The sequence below is a fragment of the Amborella trichopoda genome, chromosome 2 (assembly GCF_054954075.1).
Source record: "Amborella trichopoda isolate Santa Cruz 75 chromosome 2, AtrichopodaSantaCruz75HAP2 v2.0, whole genome shotgun sequence".
Classification (NCBI taxonomy): domain Eukaryota; kingdom Viridiplantae; phylum Streptophyta; class Magnoliopsida; order Amborellales; family Amborellaceae; genus Amborella; species Amborella trichopoda.
The window spans coordinates 58832056-58848745 of record NC_142337.1 but is presented as its reverse complement, the minus strand read 5'-3'; the positions used below and the strand labels follow the sequence as shown (position 1 = coordinate 58848745).

General features: G+C 36.0%; 1 protein-coding gene across 2 annotated transcripts; it reads right to left on the bottom strand.

Annotated features, from left to right (window-relative positions):
* Positions 1-2355: 2355 nt before the first annotated feature.
* On the bottom strand, positions 2356-9680 carry POP1 (ribonuclease Ps). Of its 2 annotated transcripts, none has more exons than XM_020665663.2 (11): positions 9479-9680; positions 7087-7534; positions 6828-6928; positions 6485-6592; positions 6017-6235; positions 4870-4988; positions 4215-4766; positions 3981-4089; positions 3173-3882; positions 2827-2991; positions 2356-2703 (listed from the first exon to the last, which is right to left on the bottom strand). In XM_020665663.2, exons 4-11 carry the CDS (start codon positions 6566-6568, stop codon positions 2508-2510), a joined length of 2154 nt encoding a protein of 717 aa, XP_020521322.2. In that variant the 5' UTR covers positions 6569-6592; positions 6828-6928; positions 7087-7534; positions 9479-9680; the 3' UTR covers positions 2356-2507. The 2 variants fall into 2 exon arrangements, with proteins under 2 accessions (XP_020521322.2, XP_006841430.2); XM_006841367.3 differs by having other exon boundaries at positions 6832-6928.
* Positions 9681-16690: the final 7010 nt, after the last annotated feature.

The window sequence follows — 16690 nt, the reverse complement described above, 5'->3', positions numbered from 1 at the left end:
AAGCTATTCGCATTTCATCGCACAAATGTCTAGGGCTGTGGCTGTTCATGCACAGGCTTATTCGGAATTCTTGCTCGTTGTCTGTTGGATTGAGTATACATGAAATATTTTAGAAAATTTTTATGGACTGTCTACCTAATTACAACCTTTTTTTACCAAGGGGGCTTGGGCCGGGTTAAGTGAAAGATTACCTTCCTCACCCTTCTTAGACTAACTAAATACTGCAATTTTTTCCCGCAAATAGAAAGAAGGCTTCTTGGCCGAGCCATCGCTTGAAGAAGTGCTTCGTTTGGGGTTTTTAAGCAGAGGTTTAGAGCTCCATTGCATCTCTCTCTCTTCAAATCCCCCATTATAACCCAATCACCCTTTCTAAAATCCCTCTCAATGAGTATATTTAGAAAAAGCTAAAAGCCTTATGTACTAAGCAAGGAAATGAGAGAAAAGATTGACTTTTAGGATACATATGCATATAAAAATCATGACAATATTGGGATACGCTATACGCTGTCAGAAAGAGACGGGATGTAATTTGATCCTTATGATTAAATTCAAACTCTTTGTAGACCGAACCAATTATTAGTTACCAACCACCGGAAAACCGTCCATTTGATTCATCTAACGGCATGCGGCAATTGAAGAATGCGAATTTGGCGAGTCGAAAACAGACTGCTTACCTAAGGATTCGAATGAGAAAGCCCTTCCCTTATCTCGAATCGTCTTGAAAACATGTTCATTGCGACCGTGATGTCGAAAGCTTCGATTTGAGATAAAGATCACAAGTGATGCAAGACCAAAAACACCGTATCTTGAGGTGGTCCAAAAGAAGACTACCCTAGTGAGAGAGGAGTTTAAGAGCCGTTGTAATTTGCAAAGACATCGTGGCTTCCAGCTCTGTACTTCTCTCTCTACGTTTCACTACTCCAAAACCCTAATTCTTGTGTTTGGACCAACCCGCTAAATTCACCCCAAACAACATGCAATTGTCGTACATCAAGCTTTAAGACTTCCATTACAGCCTCCCCCAACGATTTGTGCCGGTTGAATATTTTTAGATTTGTAACACAGTTTTGTTTTCCCCTTATATAAAGACATTAATATATCCTACATTTGATCATCTTAACTTATATATATATATATATATATATATATATATATATATATATATATATATAAAAATTAGTCTCTAAAATAGTTCATCTTGCAACACATAATCCACAAAGTATGTTTTTAAAACTTTTTAGTGTTTGTAGATTTTGTTGATTTACACCACATTTAGAGCTTTAAATTTCATAGCCACGTATCCAAAGAGATCTATATTTCTTTTCCTGTTTTGTTTGTTCTTATGCTTTGTAACACCTTCATTACCTTAGTGAAATCTTTGTAACGTTTCAAAAAAGAAAGCTTTCAAAAGAGATTCATAGACCATAAGTACTTCCAACACTCAAACTATATCTTTTAGCTAGATTTAAAGATGTGCATTACTTTATTCTTTAAAGTTGACACCTAATACAAACGGGTATTTTTATGTTAGGAGAAAGTTGCTCTAAACAATCAAATTAGAGCCCACCTCAACATTTTCATTAGAAGATGTGGTATTGATACTCAAATATTTTCAAATTGGTCATCTCGACATCAAGAAGCATGGACATAAAAAAAAACAATGGATTTTAAGTTTTAAAAATAGTACATCTTCTAATATATTTTTAAACCGTTAATTTTCAAAATTTTCAAGTTTTTGTAGATTTGCTCAATCTACACTATTTTTTAAACTTTAAATTTTATAATTAAAGATGAAAATATATTTTAAAGCTATCACAAAGATTTCCAGTATTGAAACTACATTTCTCAACACTATTTGAACGTATGCTTTATTTTGATTTTTTAAAACCTCGGCTCTATACAAACCGCATAGTTTACCCTATTTTGTGTTTAATATTGTTTTGCAACATTACATAGGCCAGGCCCGCTTGGCCGGCCTTGGCCCTAGACCAGCCAGATGGGATTGGCCCACAGAACCTTGGCCCAGCCCCCATAGGGCTGGGAAGGGCCAGATACACACCCAACCCAAGAAAAAGTATTAAGTTGCAAAGATAAAAAAAGGCCAGGCCAAACCAAGCCGCCCCTGGTGTGGCCCAAGCTCAGGCCTGACCCTTGAACCCCATGTGTGCCCCAAGGTCTTCAGGCCTTTATATAGTTGCATCAGAACCATTTCAAAAGACCTCGCTGCTCTCATCTGCTGTGTACATCATTGCATCTAAATCCTTACAAGACTCTTTGCGTTTCTCTCTCTCTCTCTCTCTCTCTCTCTCTCTACTTATCCGCCATCTATAAAATTGCATCTCACCATTCCAAGACTTCAGTTCTTTTTGCATTTTCATTACAAGCAATGAAATCATTGAACACAAAATGCAATGGTAATATTGAATAAAGAGCCAAGGAAAAATGAAAAAAAACTCAATAAATAACAGAGGAGAGTTTATTCTCAAAAAAAAAAAACAGAGAAGAGATTACATGAATTCTAGATCATCATTCTGATGTTCCAAAACGATTGTTGCATAGCCAGGCCTATAGGCGCTAGATCTCAAATTCCTAACCAGCACCATTACCTCACTCCTCCCCTTCTCCACCATCTCTTTCCACTGTTCCTCTCTCAACCTCGCAAGCGCCACCCCCTCACAGAAGCCCATTGCGACCATTCTACGACTACATGACAAAACCAATCAATACAGTTAATCTCACAAATCCTAATAAGCTCGCGTACATCTACACACACAAACAGAGAGAGAGAGAGAGAGAGAGAGGCTGGGGGACAGACGGGAGACAAACCTTCCACGAACAAAAGCGGTTGTGACAAAACCGATTGGCCACCGGTGAGAGACTCTGGCTTCAGGGTCTTGTGGGACCTGCAATTCCCATTTGCCAGAAAGTTGCTCTGTGAAGTATGAGATTAGTGATTTTGAAGGAATCTGAAACCCTCCCTCCTCATATGATCTGCAATTCCACACCCAATCAGGTACCACAGAGAGAGAGAGTGAGAGAGAGAGAGAGAGATTTCCCAATGTATTTGAAAATATATAATTAGAATATAAGGTATCCAAATAAACCAAAATTCCTTAGAAGTTTCTCATTATCAGATGACCGAAATTCAATGCTGATTAACGAGCCAGCTAACCTGGGAGTCCAAAGTGTCAAATCAGTAAGAGTAGGAGCACATACAACAGCTCCATCTTCAAAAGCCCCTTCCTTATGGGCATGGAGAAGAACTCTTAAGAAGAAAGGCTTGCACTTTTTTACTACATCACTAACACCTTTCAACCTCCATCCAAGTTTTCCTCTGCCCATCATATCCAAATACCCCCTCTTACTAATGAAGCTATTTGGATATAGAAGCAAATGACCCCCTTCATTTCTTTTCAAGTGCTCAGCCAACATTCCTGGAGTTCTTGCTGTCACATCTTGAATACAAGAGCTTACTTCTTCAGTTAAAACTGATTCACATAACCCAGAACTAGCAGCTTCTGGGGAGTTGCAAGTGATTGTTTCTTCAGTGTGGGTTTGTATGACAATGGGTCTCTCAGTTTCGCTCTCCAAAAGGGGTCCACTTACTAATGAAACTGATGCACAAGACCCAGAATTTGTAGCTTTTGAGGACTCCCTATAGAATTCTTCGCTGTGTTTTTTAGCCATAGTGGGTCTCTCAGTTTCTCTCTCTTCAAACTGTGCACTTATGCAATCCCATGGAGGAGGTATGGGAACCCTTGGAGCTCTCTTTGAAGGAGGGCGGCGTGAATCTCTCTCCTCACGAGCTTCCGCTTCTTCAGCCATGTAACGCGCGTATGACCCACAATCAGGGAAGTCATAGGGAAAAGATGGTAACCCAACCTGCGAGAAACATAGCAATTCATCATCAAGAACTTATGATTTGAACAGATCCTATTCTTGAAAAACTTGATTGTAGAAACTGATAAGTCATAACTTACATCGCCTGCAATCCAATGTCTCTCTCTTAAGCCAATGGCACGAGCACCGTGAGAAATGAGGGCGATCCAGAAAGCCTTAATCCAACTCAGAGGAAGAATGATTGTCCAACTTCAAGCAATCAACATGTGAAATAGTGAAACCCCATAAGTTGGATACTGAGAGTGTGTGTGTGTGTGTGTGTGTGAGAGAGAGAGAGAGAGAGAGAGAGAGAGAAACTTCTCTCTATGACTTACCCCAAACAAGAACTACCCTGACTGCCATTCTTCAAAAGCAAAATGGGGCAAGATCTTGCGGGTCCAATCTCAGTCTTAGCTCCTCCTAAATTTCTCTGATCAAGACAATAATAACCTAAACGCCTGTTATGCTTTTCTTTGCATAGAAGGCTCTCCTCAACTGGGGGCTCTATTCGAGCATTGTAAGAACCCCAAAGCTCCTTGCTATCTGAAAAAGACAGAGAAGCACATTTTTCCTCAGCCTTCAACCATGGGAGAAAAAGAGCTTCTATATCCTCATTCATGGCTACTTCACTCAAGGCAATGTGTTCTTTGGAATTGGGATTGACCTCTTCCATTTCATGATCTTTCTGAATTGAAGGAAGGACCTCACATATATCTTTGTTTTTCTTAGTAGGTAAATCACGAGGATCACTGACCACCAAAGACAAAATTGAATGCGACGGAATGTGCTCAGCATGTTTAAGAGCAAAAGCCTTTGAAATACGGGATTTGATGGCCCCATCCTTTGAGCATGCTTTCAGTTCAAACCCATTATGACTGTTGTGTGGCCTGTGAGCAACAAAGTTCAAAGTTCAGTGGTGAAATTCTGTGAAAGGTCGCAGTTTCTGAAGATTTTATCTACTAGAAAGAGCTTAAGATATAGTTAACTCACTCTGATACTGCATGCAGTATTTTCTGTAGAACTTGAAGGGCATTGCAACCCATGACGTCCAATCTGCCAAGCTTCCCCTCAAGGTCAAAGCATTTGATAAAAATGCCAGTTTCATCCATCTGTCATGTAAAGAACCAAGAAATCAAATAACTTAATAAATAATAGAATGAAATCCATAAAGAATTTTTTGTTGATGATCAAGAAAAGTAAGACTGGATGCTTTGAAGATAATAATTACCAGGGAACTATATGACAGCTAAGCATAAATGACACCACAGAATCCTCAAGAACACTAAGAAGACTTGATTGCAAACACTGACTGTTACTGGTCCCACAAAGTCACAAACATTTCTTCTTTTTTACTTTATTGAGGATAATTGGTACTGAACCATTTCGCACTACACTCAGGCATACCACCAATGTGTAGTGAGAATTAATCAAGATAACACTAAGAGGGTTTTACAATTAAAGAGAACACAAGGGACCTAAATGCGTTTCAAAAGTAGTAGGGACTTCCATGTCACATGAATTACAAAATATTTTTTGGATAAAAAAATTATTTACAAGAAAAACTTAACACTTGCATGGAGTATTTATGTATATTGTATCACATTTTTCTGGTGACTGCCCTCTCGCCCTCCCTCCCTTCCTCCCTCCCTCCCTTTAACATCCCCACCCCCCAACCCACCCCCCCCCCCCCTTTCCCCCCCCAAACAAAAAAAAAGCCCCTCTCCACTTTTTCCTTTTTTCTTTTTTTTTTTCCTTCTCAACCACTCCCTCTCTGCCCCTTCACCCCCTCCCCCCCACCGAAAAAAAAAACCCACCACCCAAAAGAAATTCATTTACAAAGAAAACTAGGCAAAGTAGGTAATACTAATTAGCTTGGAGCCAGGGAAGCCTCAATAATGTAAAAGCAAAGTAACCAATGAAACATTCCACAAACTCAACTTTAGAAAGGGAAAAACATTAGGGCCTCCACAGCATAATATAAAAATGATGATAACATAAATAACGAAACAGGTGTAATAGACCAAACTATTCTAATATCTAGAAGAAAATTTCAGAATGACATGCTTCATAAAATGATTCAGCATTGAATCTTTTTTGACATACAAAATGATAGAGCATTGACTTGACATGCACAAACCAGTTTTTGGCAAGCAGATGTCAACACATTCAATCCTTCATCAAATGCAGCAGGATGAATTAATATCCAGAGCTGACGGTACTCCTTAAAGCAGTCATTTTCTCCACTGCTCAAATTTGCATCAGATTCTCTACTACTCATGCCCTCTGCCAGGGAGGGGCGCCACATGTAGGTTACTGGTGCAATTGGACGCGAGGTAGGTGTTTCAAAATGATGAAGCTGCAAAAGATGATCTCAAATGAATCAAAGTCTCACAAACGTGTTAAAGAACAAGGATCGATAACTCAATCTCCTCAGCCAATAACCTCAAGCAAGTATCTGCTAATCCAATTGGGTCATCACAGCGAGGAAGAAAGTTAAACAATCAAACATGACATGATCCATCCCTTCCCTCCCTCCCTCCCACCCTCCCCATGGATGGTGATAAAATATTGGATTGTCGAATATTTTCGCTAAAACTAAACTTACCATAGCACTTCCATAAGAAACTCCATGTATAGAAGCTTGAGATGGTTCAGCTGAAGATATTGAAGGGGGTGGAATCATAACCATCGCAAGGACTGTGAAAATAAATTTCTGGCACAAATGATCACAAGGATTGTGAAAATAAATTTCTGGCACAAATGATCACATAATAATTTAGGCAGAGACACTTCCAATAGCAAACAAAAGATAATGATGCATCAAGAATTCATCACAGAGGGAAAAAAAAAAAACCATAAAATATATCAATGAAAATTGCATATGGTTGCACACATTAAATGGCATTTATAACTTTTCAGGTGAACAATTCATGAGAAAATGCTGATACCCGCCTGTGGACCCTCTAATTGGACAACACTATAGTAACTTGCATCATGTACAAGTGCGTTATGCTTCATCCATTTCAAAACCGCTCTTGATCCCCTTCCACTGCATCACAAGTAAAAACTTCTTCCAATGATTTTCAGGTTTTGGAAATAGAAATTTAAACTTGGAAAGATAAAAAAAACCATGACCCTTCCACTGTAACTCTTAATTTATTGACAAAACTGGAAAAGAAAAGGTAATAACCTCAATCTCTCACTTACCCCCCTGCTAATCCTTGAGGAAGATGAAACCCCCACCTCTTCACCATAGAAAATCTTTTCGCATACCATCGATGTGTTCTGAGCCTCTTCGTTCCATCTCCAGAACATCCAAACCCTAACTCTTCATTCCCCTTAAACTCCATGCTCCTCCTTATTCTCCTGCAACTCTTCTTTCCTCCCTCCACTTCCAAAGAAGAATCTCTCTTCCTTTTCTTCGAAGATCGACCAGGGTTAGGGTTGCAGTTTGAAAAGCTAGTGGTTCTGCGCCGTAGATTCCTCAGGCTTCGGAAGTCCAAGCCCACGCGAGCTGAGATAATGGAGTGAAGTGCTTTGAGTTCTGGTTCTCTTGCCTCTGCAAACTTTCGAATGTTTAGAGTTCGAGGAGGGGGTCGAGGCTTAGCAGAAGCTCCGGTTCTTTTCTCTGACATCATTGCTGTAGTAGTCCGGCCTGTTTGGGTAAAAACAAATCGAATAGGTATTATCATGTTTAAGATCAGTATATTTGGATATATACTGTTAGTGGTTTGGCCGACACCATCAAATTCAGAAGCTTAATATTACGTGTTGTTTGGCAGAGGCTTTCACCAAATATACATAAGCCTATTTATACTATAGATGATATATAATCATAAATTATGTTAAACAGGAAATATAAGAACTACCAAGAGTGAAAAAGACCACTAACAAGTAAATTGCAATTAAATAAATAAATAAATCCACAAGAAATTCTAAAGAGATATTAAATAAATTTTAACAGAATGAAGCAACAAGAACATCTGAAAAATATGGTATTTCAATTTGTCCTAGAATGAAAACTTTACTCAAATTCAAAATTCCAACAAAAAAGCAAAAAGATACTCTAAAGATAAAAGGGACCACATTTAATTCTGGAGGAGAAAAAAATTCACATGAAATTAAATGAAAGATAACAACAAACTATAAAGAAAAAACTAAATGAAACTCTAGAGAGAGGTCGCAGACAAAAACCATCATAAATGCTAGAGTCATATACAACATAATGTCATAACCACCAAGTAAAAGCCACCAAGAATACTGAAGTGGCCCCTGTGTCAAGATAAACCAAACGGCTTGCAGGAGTGCAATATATAAGCCTAAAAATCATACTCCAAAACATGTCATGTTTGTTGAATTTTAACATGGACATTTCCAAAGAGAGAGAAACAACCAAAAGTTGCACAGAGCTACAAAATCTATTATAAAATTTCAAGAGGTGAACTTCTCAAGATATCGCTTGAGCTCAACATGGATATTTCCAAAAGCCACACAAAGAGAGAACTGCATATTGTACAAGGTAATTTTAAACTGTATATGCCAATAGAAGATGTTGCATTATTAGAAGACCACAAAAGAATACATTTCAGATAAAGTACACTACACAAGATTACTACAAAGGCAGAACTTGAAGTTTTCTCTCATTGTCAAAATTTTACTATTCAGCAGAAAGAAAAGGTAGAAGAAAGTTAATTCCCTGGAATTTGATAACAAAGGGCATGAAATTATTCTTAAGAATTATAGCCTTAGAAACCGACCACTAAAACTGGTAGCTGGCAGTGCTTTAGTGCTTTAACTAATAACCTTACCATGGTGAGTCATGATACCACTTACATTATAACAGGACCATTGTGGTGCAAATTAGTATAACAGTACAATGTATATGGTACGTGCATGCAAATTGTATAAAAATTTATTGATATATCACGAAGTTTAATGATTGTGCTAACCAAAGTATTATTTATAGAACAATATTATTGTATAGGCACTATTACTGATAACTCAGGAAAAAAACTTACTCAAAAAATTAGTAAATTCTTAACAAAAATGTACTGCTAACAGAAAATTTCTGGTTAACAGTAAATTTTCACAGATGTTCTTTCTAGATGTGTAAAAAATATTTACAGATAAATCAGTAAATGTTTAAGTATTACAGATAAATCAAAATTACTGATTTTTCATTATAACTGAAAACTCAAAAAAAAAACAAACTCACTAAAAAATCTGTAAATTGTGTAATAGAAATATACTGATTAATCAGTAAAAAATTCACTGGCAAATCAATAAATTTAATGATAACAATGAAAAATCAGTATTACAGACAAATCAATGGCCCTGATACTCGACTGATAAATTATCAAGCACTTACGCCAAAAAAAAACCATATATCATTGTCTAACTTAAATTCAGAAATTCAACCTAAATACCATTTATTGCTTTAATCAAAATTTAACTTAACTCAAATCCAATTGATTACTTAAAAATCAGCCATGGTGCCTGAGATAAAGCTAAAGCAATTAAATCTTCAATGCATGGACAAAGTGTTCTGAGCAGGTTAAAAGGAATGAAAAAAGAGGAAAAAAGAAAGGAAACAACATACCAGTAAATTGGGGAGGGTTGATGTACACAGGCAGCTGACACAGAGGACCATGAAATTTGCGAAAGTTGGCCTATTAGTGAGAGAGAGCTCTCCTTTCGGTTGAGAGAGAGGGGCAAGGGTTTGGGTGAGGAGAGGGGCTCCCCTTTATGTTGAGCGAGAGAGAGAGAGCGCTAGGGTTCAGGGGAGGAGAAAGAGAGAGTCACACAGAGATCAGAGGGACTAGGGTTTGGCCATCTGATAGAGAGAGTGAAAGGGGGCTTAGGTGGTCCGAGCGGTGAAAAAGATTGTGATTTTATAGGGTTTATTGGGTGGGGTGGCGGGAGCGACTCCATTCCCCCTGGTTTTTCTTGCACCGTCAATTTGAAATTTTGACTTATATATATGAAAATGAAGGACTATATTATATATATGGGATTTCATATCAAGAGGCCGTTTATTTTTAGGTACAGCCATAATTACTATTTTGTAAAATCCTATTGATTTGGGAGTACATCACCATATTTTTTTACTTTGTGCCCAATTAACACCAGTTCTCAACCGCCCGATTTCACATGTAATAGTCTATAACGAATGTGACCTCGTTATATACAAAAGGAAATAGTCTTATATTGACATTCCTTATTTATTTATCTTATCCAAATTTCATTTCCTTATATATTTATGAAAAATTTTATATAAGGTGTCAATATATATTATTCAAATAAGGTGCACCATCAAAAATCATTTAGGAGAGAGTGTTTTGATTTTTGCAAACCCTCTAATTGATTATTTCAATCCCGAGATATATAAATACGGTAAAAAAGAATTTTAAGTCTAAAAATAGTACATCTTATAACAAGTTATTTGGACTGTTTATTTTCAAATGTTTATAGATTTGTTTGGTCCATACTATTTTTTATATTTTCAAGCCACCATCAACTTTCTCACACCAAAACTACTTCTCCCGATAAAATTTAAAAGTACACATTCCCTCACCCGCAATTATTTGTCAAAAAAATACGATAACTAAGGTAGATGGATAGCCTTCCCTTTTATCCCCCTTTAGATTAAAAGGGAAAGCTCGAAACGTTTTCGAATGGACACATTAAATGCACTTTCCCATTAAAAAAAAGGAAAAGTTCATATAAATATGAGGTTCTAAATAATCAAATTTAAGCCTATATCAAAAATTTCACTAGAAGAGGTTGTTTTGATGCTCAAATATCTTCAAATTGATCATCACGACATAAAGATGCATGGACATGAGAAAAAAATGGATTTCAAGTTTTGAAGATAGTGTATTTTGCAACGCATTTTTAAACCGTCAATTTTCAAGATTTTCAAATGTTCATGGATCTTTCGATCTACACTGTTTTTTAAGCTTTAAACTTTATAAATAAATATAAAAATATATTTTAAGGCTGTCACAAAGATTTCCAATATTGAAACCACATTTCTCGATACTATTTGAAGGTAGGCTCTAATTTGATTGTTTAAAGCCTAGGCTTTATACAATCCGTGCCCTTAAAAAAACCCCTAGGGTGGGTTTGACTACCTCAGCAGTTTTTTTTTGGACTCTCGACTTTCGTCGGATCTGACAAAAAGTGAAAATTGATAGCCATAAAGTTGGGAATCCTATTTGAAAAACTGTGTGGTGCTGCTAATTTTGCCTGTTTGGTAATGTTGATACTGGAAAAGTAGGAAACAATGTCTTTTAACCGTTCATTATGAATTTCCACGATTTGATGTGTGCAATATATATTTTTTAATAAGATTTTCTTGCTGTTACCTATTTAATGCATTTCTTATAATGTATGGTTACGATTGAAATTTAATCTCACATCTATGTAACTTAAAACATAGCCTCAATAAAATTGCAACAAATATAAAGAACCAGAGAGGTGGAGTTAATTACACGGAACCAAGTGAAACTAAAAGTAAGTTCTTAGTCATGATATTTTTGCAATTTTTATGTTATGAGAAATCAACGAGCAAGAGACATAAAAACAAAATGTCGACACTAACAGACCTAAATTGCCTATGAATATTACAAACAAAGAAAAATAACAATTATATGAACTGAGAGGGTCAAAATCATAGGCGCATCACAAATAATTTTACTGCAAGAACAACATCAATAAATTGTATAGCTAAATATACTAATCTCAAAACTTTGAATTCTAGGTGTACAAGCATAACACAACATTGTATGCACCGCATGAGTATTAATAAAGAGAAAATTTCAAAACCAAATCTCAAACAAAACTAAACTAAAACAAACCAAAGCCAGTAAAATGAATTCTATGACAAAAATCCCAATTCAATCTAGAATGATCTTGTCAAATACATAATGAAATAAATATAGTTAAAATTTTCAATTTCATAGCTTTAGCTTTCTATTATCCGGTGAGAGATAATGCCATTTCAACAACAGCTTAACAAAATTAAACCCCAAACCTTGGCAAAGGTAACCAGAAAAACCTAAGAGTATATTATTCTGCAAAGGATATTCCTCCATAAATGTCAAAAACCAAATAACAGAAAACCCACTAGATTATATAAGCAAATGACAATAGAGTGGAACCTAGCTTTATAGATATCAAATCCTATTGCATAATACAACCTTCTAAATAAGGTTTCATCAATAAATAAAAATAATAAAATAATACTTGGATTATTAACTTATAAAACCAAATGAAAATTAATTCATTGACACACCACAAAAAAACACAAGCATTGATAGCTACAATAATCAATTAATCAAACATCTAAAGTCCAAAAGATTTTACATAATAGACACAAAATCAAATTAATCAAACTCTTGAGCCTCAAATAGTAATTTCAATAAACAGAAAACTCACATCAAAATTGATGTGACAAACTGCAAAAAATAAAACGTAAATAATTAAATTTGTGAATATGTGGGTTTTCTTCTTTGTGCATAACCACGAAAAAAAAAACAAAAAATCAAATAAAAAAGCTCTCTGTAGACTTAGGGTTAACCTTGTTTGAGCTTAATAATAATAATAAATAAATAAATAACCTAAATCAAAAATCAAATCTCATTTATATATGGGATTATCTTTTTTGAGCTCTAAAAAATAAATTTTTTTTAGAAAGACTCATTGTAGCTTTCGCTAAGCTCTTAGCTAGGAGCAATGGGGGCGATGAGGGGAAGTAGGGTCCTGCCTTGATTAGTTTTTGCTTTTCTAGCCCCGATGAGTTTTTGCCAGTTAACTTTCCGTGAAAGTAAATTTTCAGAAAAAAAAATTTCTGTGAAAGTTGTAGATCGACTTTTTCAGCAAAACAGTGTTTCAGGGAATGTGGTGGTTCCGACTTTCATCTTTTACTGTTTCCAAACTAGGGGCAGGAGAAAGTTGGGGACTTTCCCAGACATTCACTGATATCAAACGCCCCTCTAAATTTGTATATATCCTTAGAAAAAGATTACTACGGATTTTTCAAGAATAATTTTCATTTATGTAATTTGGACTGGGTTGTTTTTCTGGCATAAAGCATTTTCTCTATTTTGTATCCTTTAGTGTGCATTCAAATGCGATTCAGATAGCAAAGCCTAGTTTTTAGAAAATATTTTTCACAATAAATGTATTATACAGGAAATGGACTTTTCAAACCATGTTTGTGTAGAGAGAGATATTAACGGAATAGGAGAGAGAATATATGATTTATGATGCATTTTTACATTGAAAAAAATACTAAGTATTATTTGAAAATAATAACCTTCAAAATCATGTCCTTCAACGAAAAAAATCTTACCGTCTTGTTGTACAGAGAGAGGTAGTACGTTCAAAAAAGACAGAGGTAGTAGTTTTTATTTGTTCCACATCGAGAATAGAAACCCGAAAGTCGTGTTGAGCTCTTAAAGATGAAAATGACATTTAAATATGATAATACCTTTTACGTTGTCTTATTGTAAATAGCCTGACCCTATGTTAATATGTTGTCGTATTGCAGATAACTTGACCCTAATTAACATTGAAGGTGTTAAATCATCTTATTTAATATTAGGAATCTTATATTTAAATTTCATTTTCCTAAGATACCTTATGAAAATATTTAGTAAAAAAGTAACCAAATTGCTCATGTTTAGGTTGGACAATTGTCAAATCTATACGACCCAACTAAAACAGATGGTATAGAACGTCACAACTTTCTATAAACTAAATTGCCACCTCATACAAACTCCATCTTCCTCCTCAACCGGGTTATGAATGGAAATTGATCCATATTCAATGGGTAATTAAACCTTAGATTAGGGGTGGGAAATGGATTGGGTTGACCCGACCAGGTCCATGACTAGACCCAATGGGTCGGGTCTGGGTCCACTTGGCCTTGATCTGACTTGGGTCGGGACGGGGTCCGAGTCCAACATGGATCCTATCAAGGCAAGTGGTTTGGGTGGGAGTCAACCCAATGAAATTCGACCCAATATATACTAGCATACATTACATATAAACAATATTAAATATGAATTATATAATATATGAAGCCAAAAGATATTATGCTCCCACATGTGGGAGTAAAATTCCCATTTATTCCCTCGAGTAAAACTTCTCTTGGAACTAATTTTAGGCCATATTTTGGATATATAACTCCTTCAATCCCATTTATTAAAATTAATAAAAAATGAGTAATGATCTTATAAGACCCTCCTCCACCCATGTATTTTGGATATATAACTCCTTCAATCCCATTTATTAAGATTAATAAAAAATAAGTAATGATCCTATAAGACCCTCCTCCACCCATGTATTTTGGATATATAACTCCTTCAATCCCATTTATTAAGATTAATAAAAAATGAGTAATGATCCTATAAAACCCTCCTCCACCCATGTGTGTAAGACCCTAAATGATCACCATTAAAGTCGACATGGATTTCTAGAAAAGTTATTACATGGGTGTGGGATTTGACTTTTTCATAAATCCGTACCAAATTTAATGGTGATCCTTTGGGGTCCTACACACATGAGTGGGGGAGGGTCCTATAGGATCATTTCTCATAAAAAAAATCCCTGATTGTACCACTTTTTTCTTCTTTTTTTTTGTTTAAAAAATAATTAAGTTTCATTGAGATAATGAAGAAGTACAACAATAAAAGAAAGAGAAAAAAAAGAATTAAAAAAAAAAGCAAACGTGCTCCCCTAGGAAAAGAGGAAATCAGAGGGAGAATAGAGGAGATAGGTGAGAAGGGAGGAAATGAAAGAGAGCAAGGGTCTAGGATGTTGTGGCCTCCTTGGCTAGTCGACCTGCTTCTCCATTTTGCTCCATGTTTATATATCTGAATATAAATTATCTCCCCCGCAACCCATGTATAATCTTATCCATAATGGAGGTCCAAAACCAAGGCAGGTGTTTAGGATCAATGCAACATACCATGTTCGCATAGTCGCATTCTATAATAAAATGCAAGTGGTTAGGATCTAGCTTGGATACTCAGACCTTTAAAGCCCATAACTCAGCTTCATTAATCCCACAAAAGTGCATATAAGACCACAAAGTAGCTCCATTTGAATCTCACAAGAGGCCACCATAGCCCGCTACTTGCTCCTCCAATCTAACACTGCATCAAATGTTAGCCAAACCCAACTTTCGTGGTGATTTCCAAAAACTTGTTCGAACATGTTCGCCTTCTTTTGAAGAAGAGGATTTCCTTAAAATGAGTAAAGAGAATTTATTTGAGGATAGTCCGGAAAAGAGGTAGAACCTATGTGCAAATTGTGATAGCGTGAAAAACCTAAGCGACATCTCTCATTTTGCCCACAAAAGTTACTAGGTTCCTTTCTTTCCAGAAGACTGCTTTTAGTGGGATCCTCCATATAATTAATCCAGTAGCCATGAAATTATGGGTCCAAATCTGTTCTAGCATTTGGTCTATGCAGCTGGGTTGAATCCAAATCCACCCAGATAAACCACATACCCATCTTAATTGTACTCTCTATACACTTGAAAAGACAATGTCTCGAGATTGTATAGGCACCATCTAATTTTCAGATGGTGAGATCCAAGCATTTGAAAAATCAATTTCATTTGTTTTTTTGAGAATAAACATTTAAGAATGGTAAGTGGTTCCCAAAGTTTCATATTGAAAAAATCCTCCCAAGTGAGTCCTTTGACTGAGGGAGTAGAAGTAAACTATGCCGTTGAGGGAGCATAGTATACATGCCCATATATAAATTAATGTTCTACAATGTTTTATATATTGACAACGACCCCATCGGACTCGGTGGGTAGGAACGATCGATCCAGGTATGTAACTTAGACCTAGTTGGGCAGGGTCAACGACCCCATCGGACGGGGTGGGTAGAAACGATCGATCCAGGTATGTAACTTAGACCTAGTTGGGCAGCGTCCATTCCGGACCCTGCCCAACCCATCCCTAACCTAGCGTGTTGGACCCGGCCCTACCCATCCCCAACCTTGCCTTAGGACCTTAGATAACGAAAGAGAACTCTCAACATAACACTCAAAAAGGTAAAGCCATAAGGGGATACGACAAATCAACAAAAAAGTTCACGCTCCAGACCAATTTTGTGGCAAATGCCTGTGCAAGATAGATTTGAATTCCTTCTCAATAACTCTCGACACCTTAGTTTTGTTTTTATCGATTTATGTAATTTTAATTTTCACATAAATTTGTCCAATCTCCCAAAATCTCTCTCTCGAACTCAAAAAACATTTACAGCCATGTACTGATAAAGATGATCCACTACGCACTCACTCAAAAGCGTTTTTGATAACATGAAGTTAGGGATGAAGTTAGGGGAGGAAGGCAACTCCCGCGTTTGATAAACATAACTTATACAGTAAAGAAGTTCCGCCCAGAACTTCCTAATAAAGAAGTTCCCCGGTACTTCCTAACTCCCTTGTGCTTAAGAAAAAAATTCCATCTATAACAATGGCACTTAAAATATGAACTTTGACCTCGAAGAGGACTTCCTCCTCAAACCTTCTTATGCCTCCCTCCTTATATTTATATAATAGATATTTACAACATTATATATAGTACAAACATATATTAATAATATAAATATAAAATACATTATGTTATATATTATATTATATTATCTTATATATATGTTATATATTTATATTTGTCTTATAAATATATATCTGTATTATATAACATATATTTATGTAATATCCCTACAGGTTGTCAAACACAAGTACCTAGAACCTCTTTAACATTCTAACAAGTTATGACACCCAAAC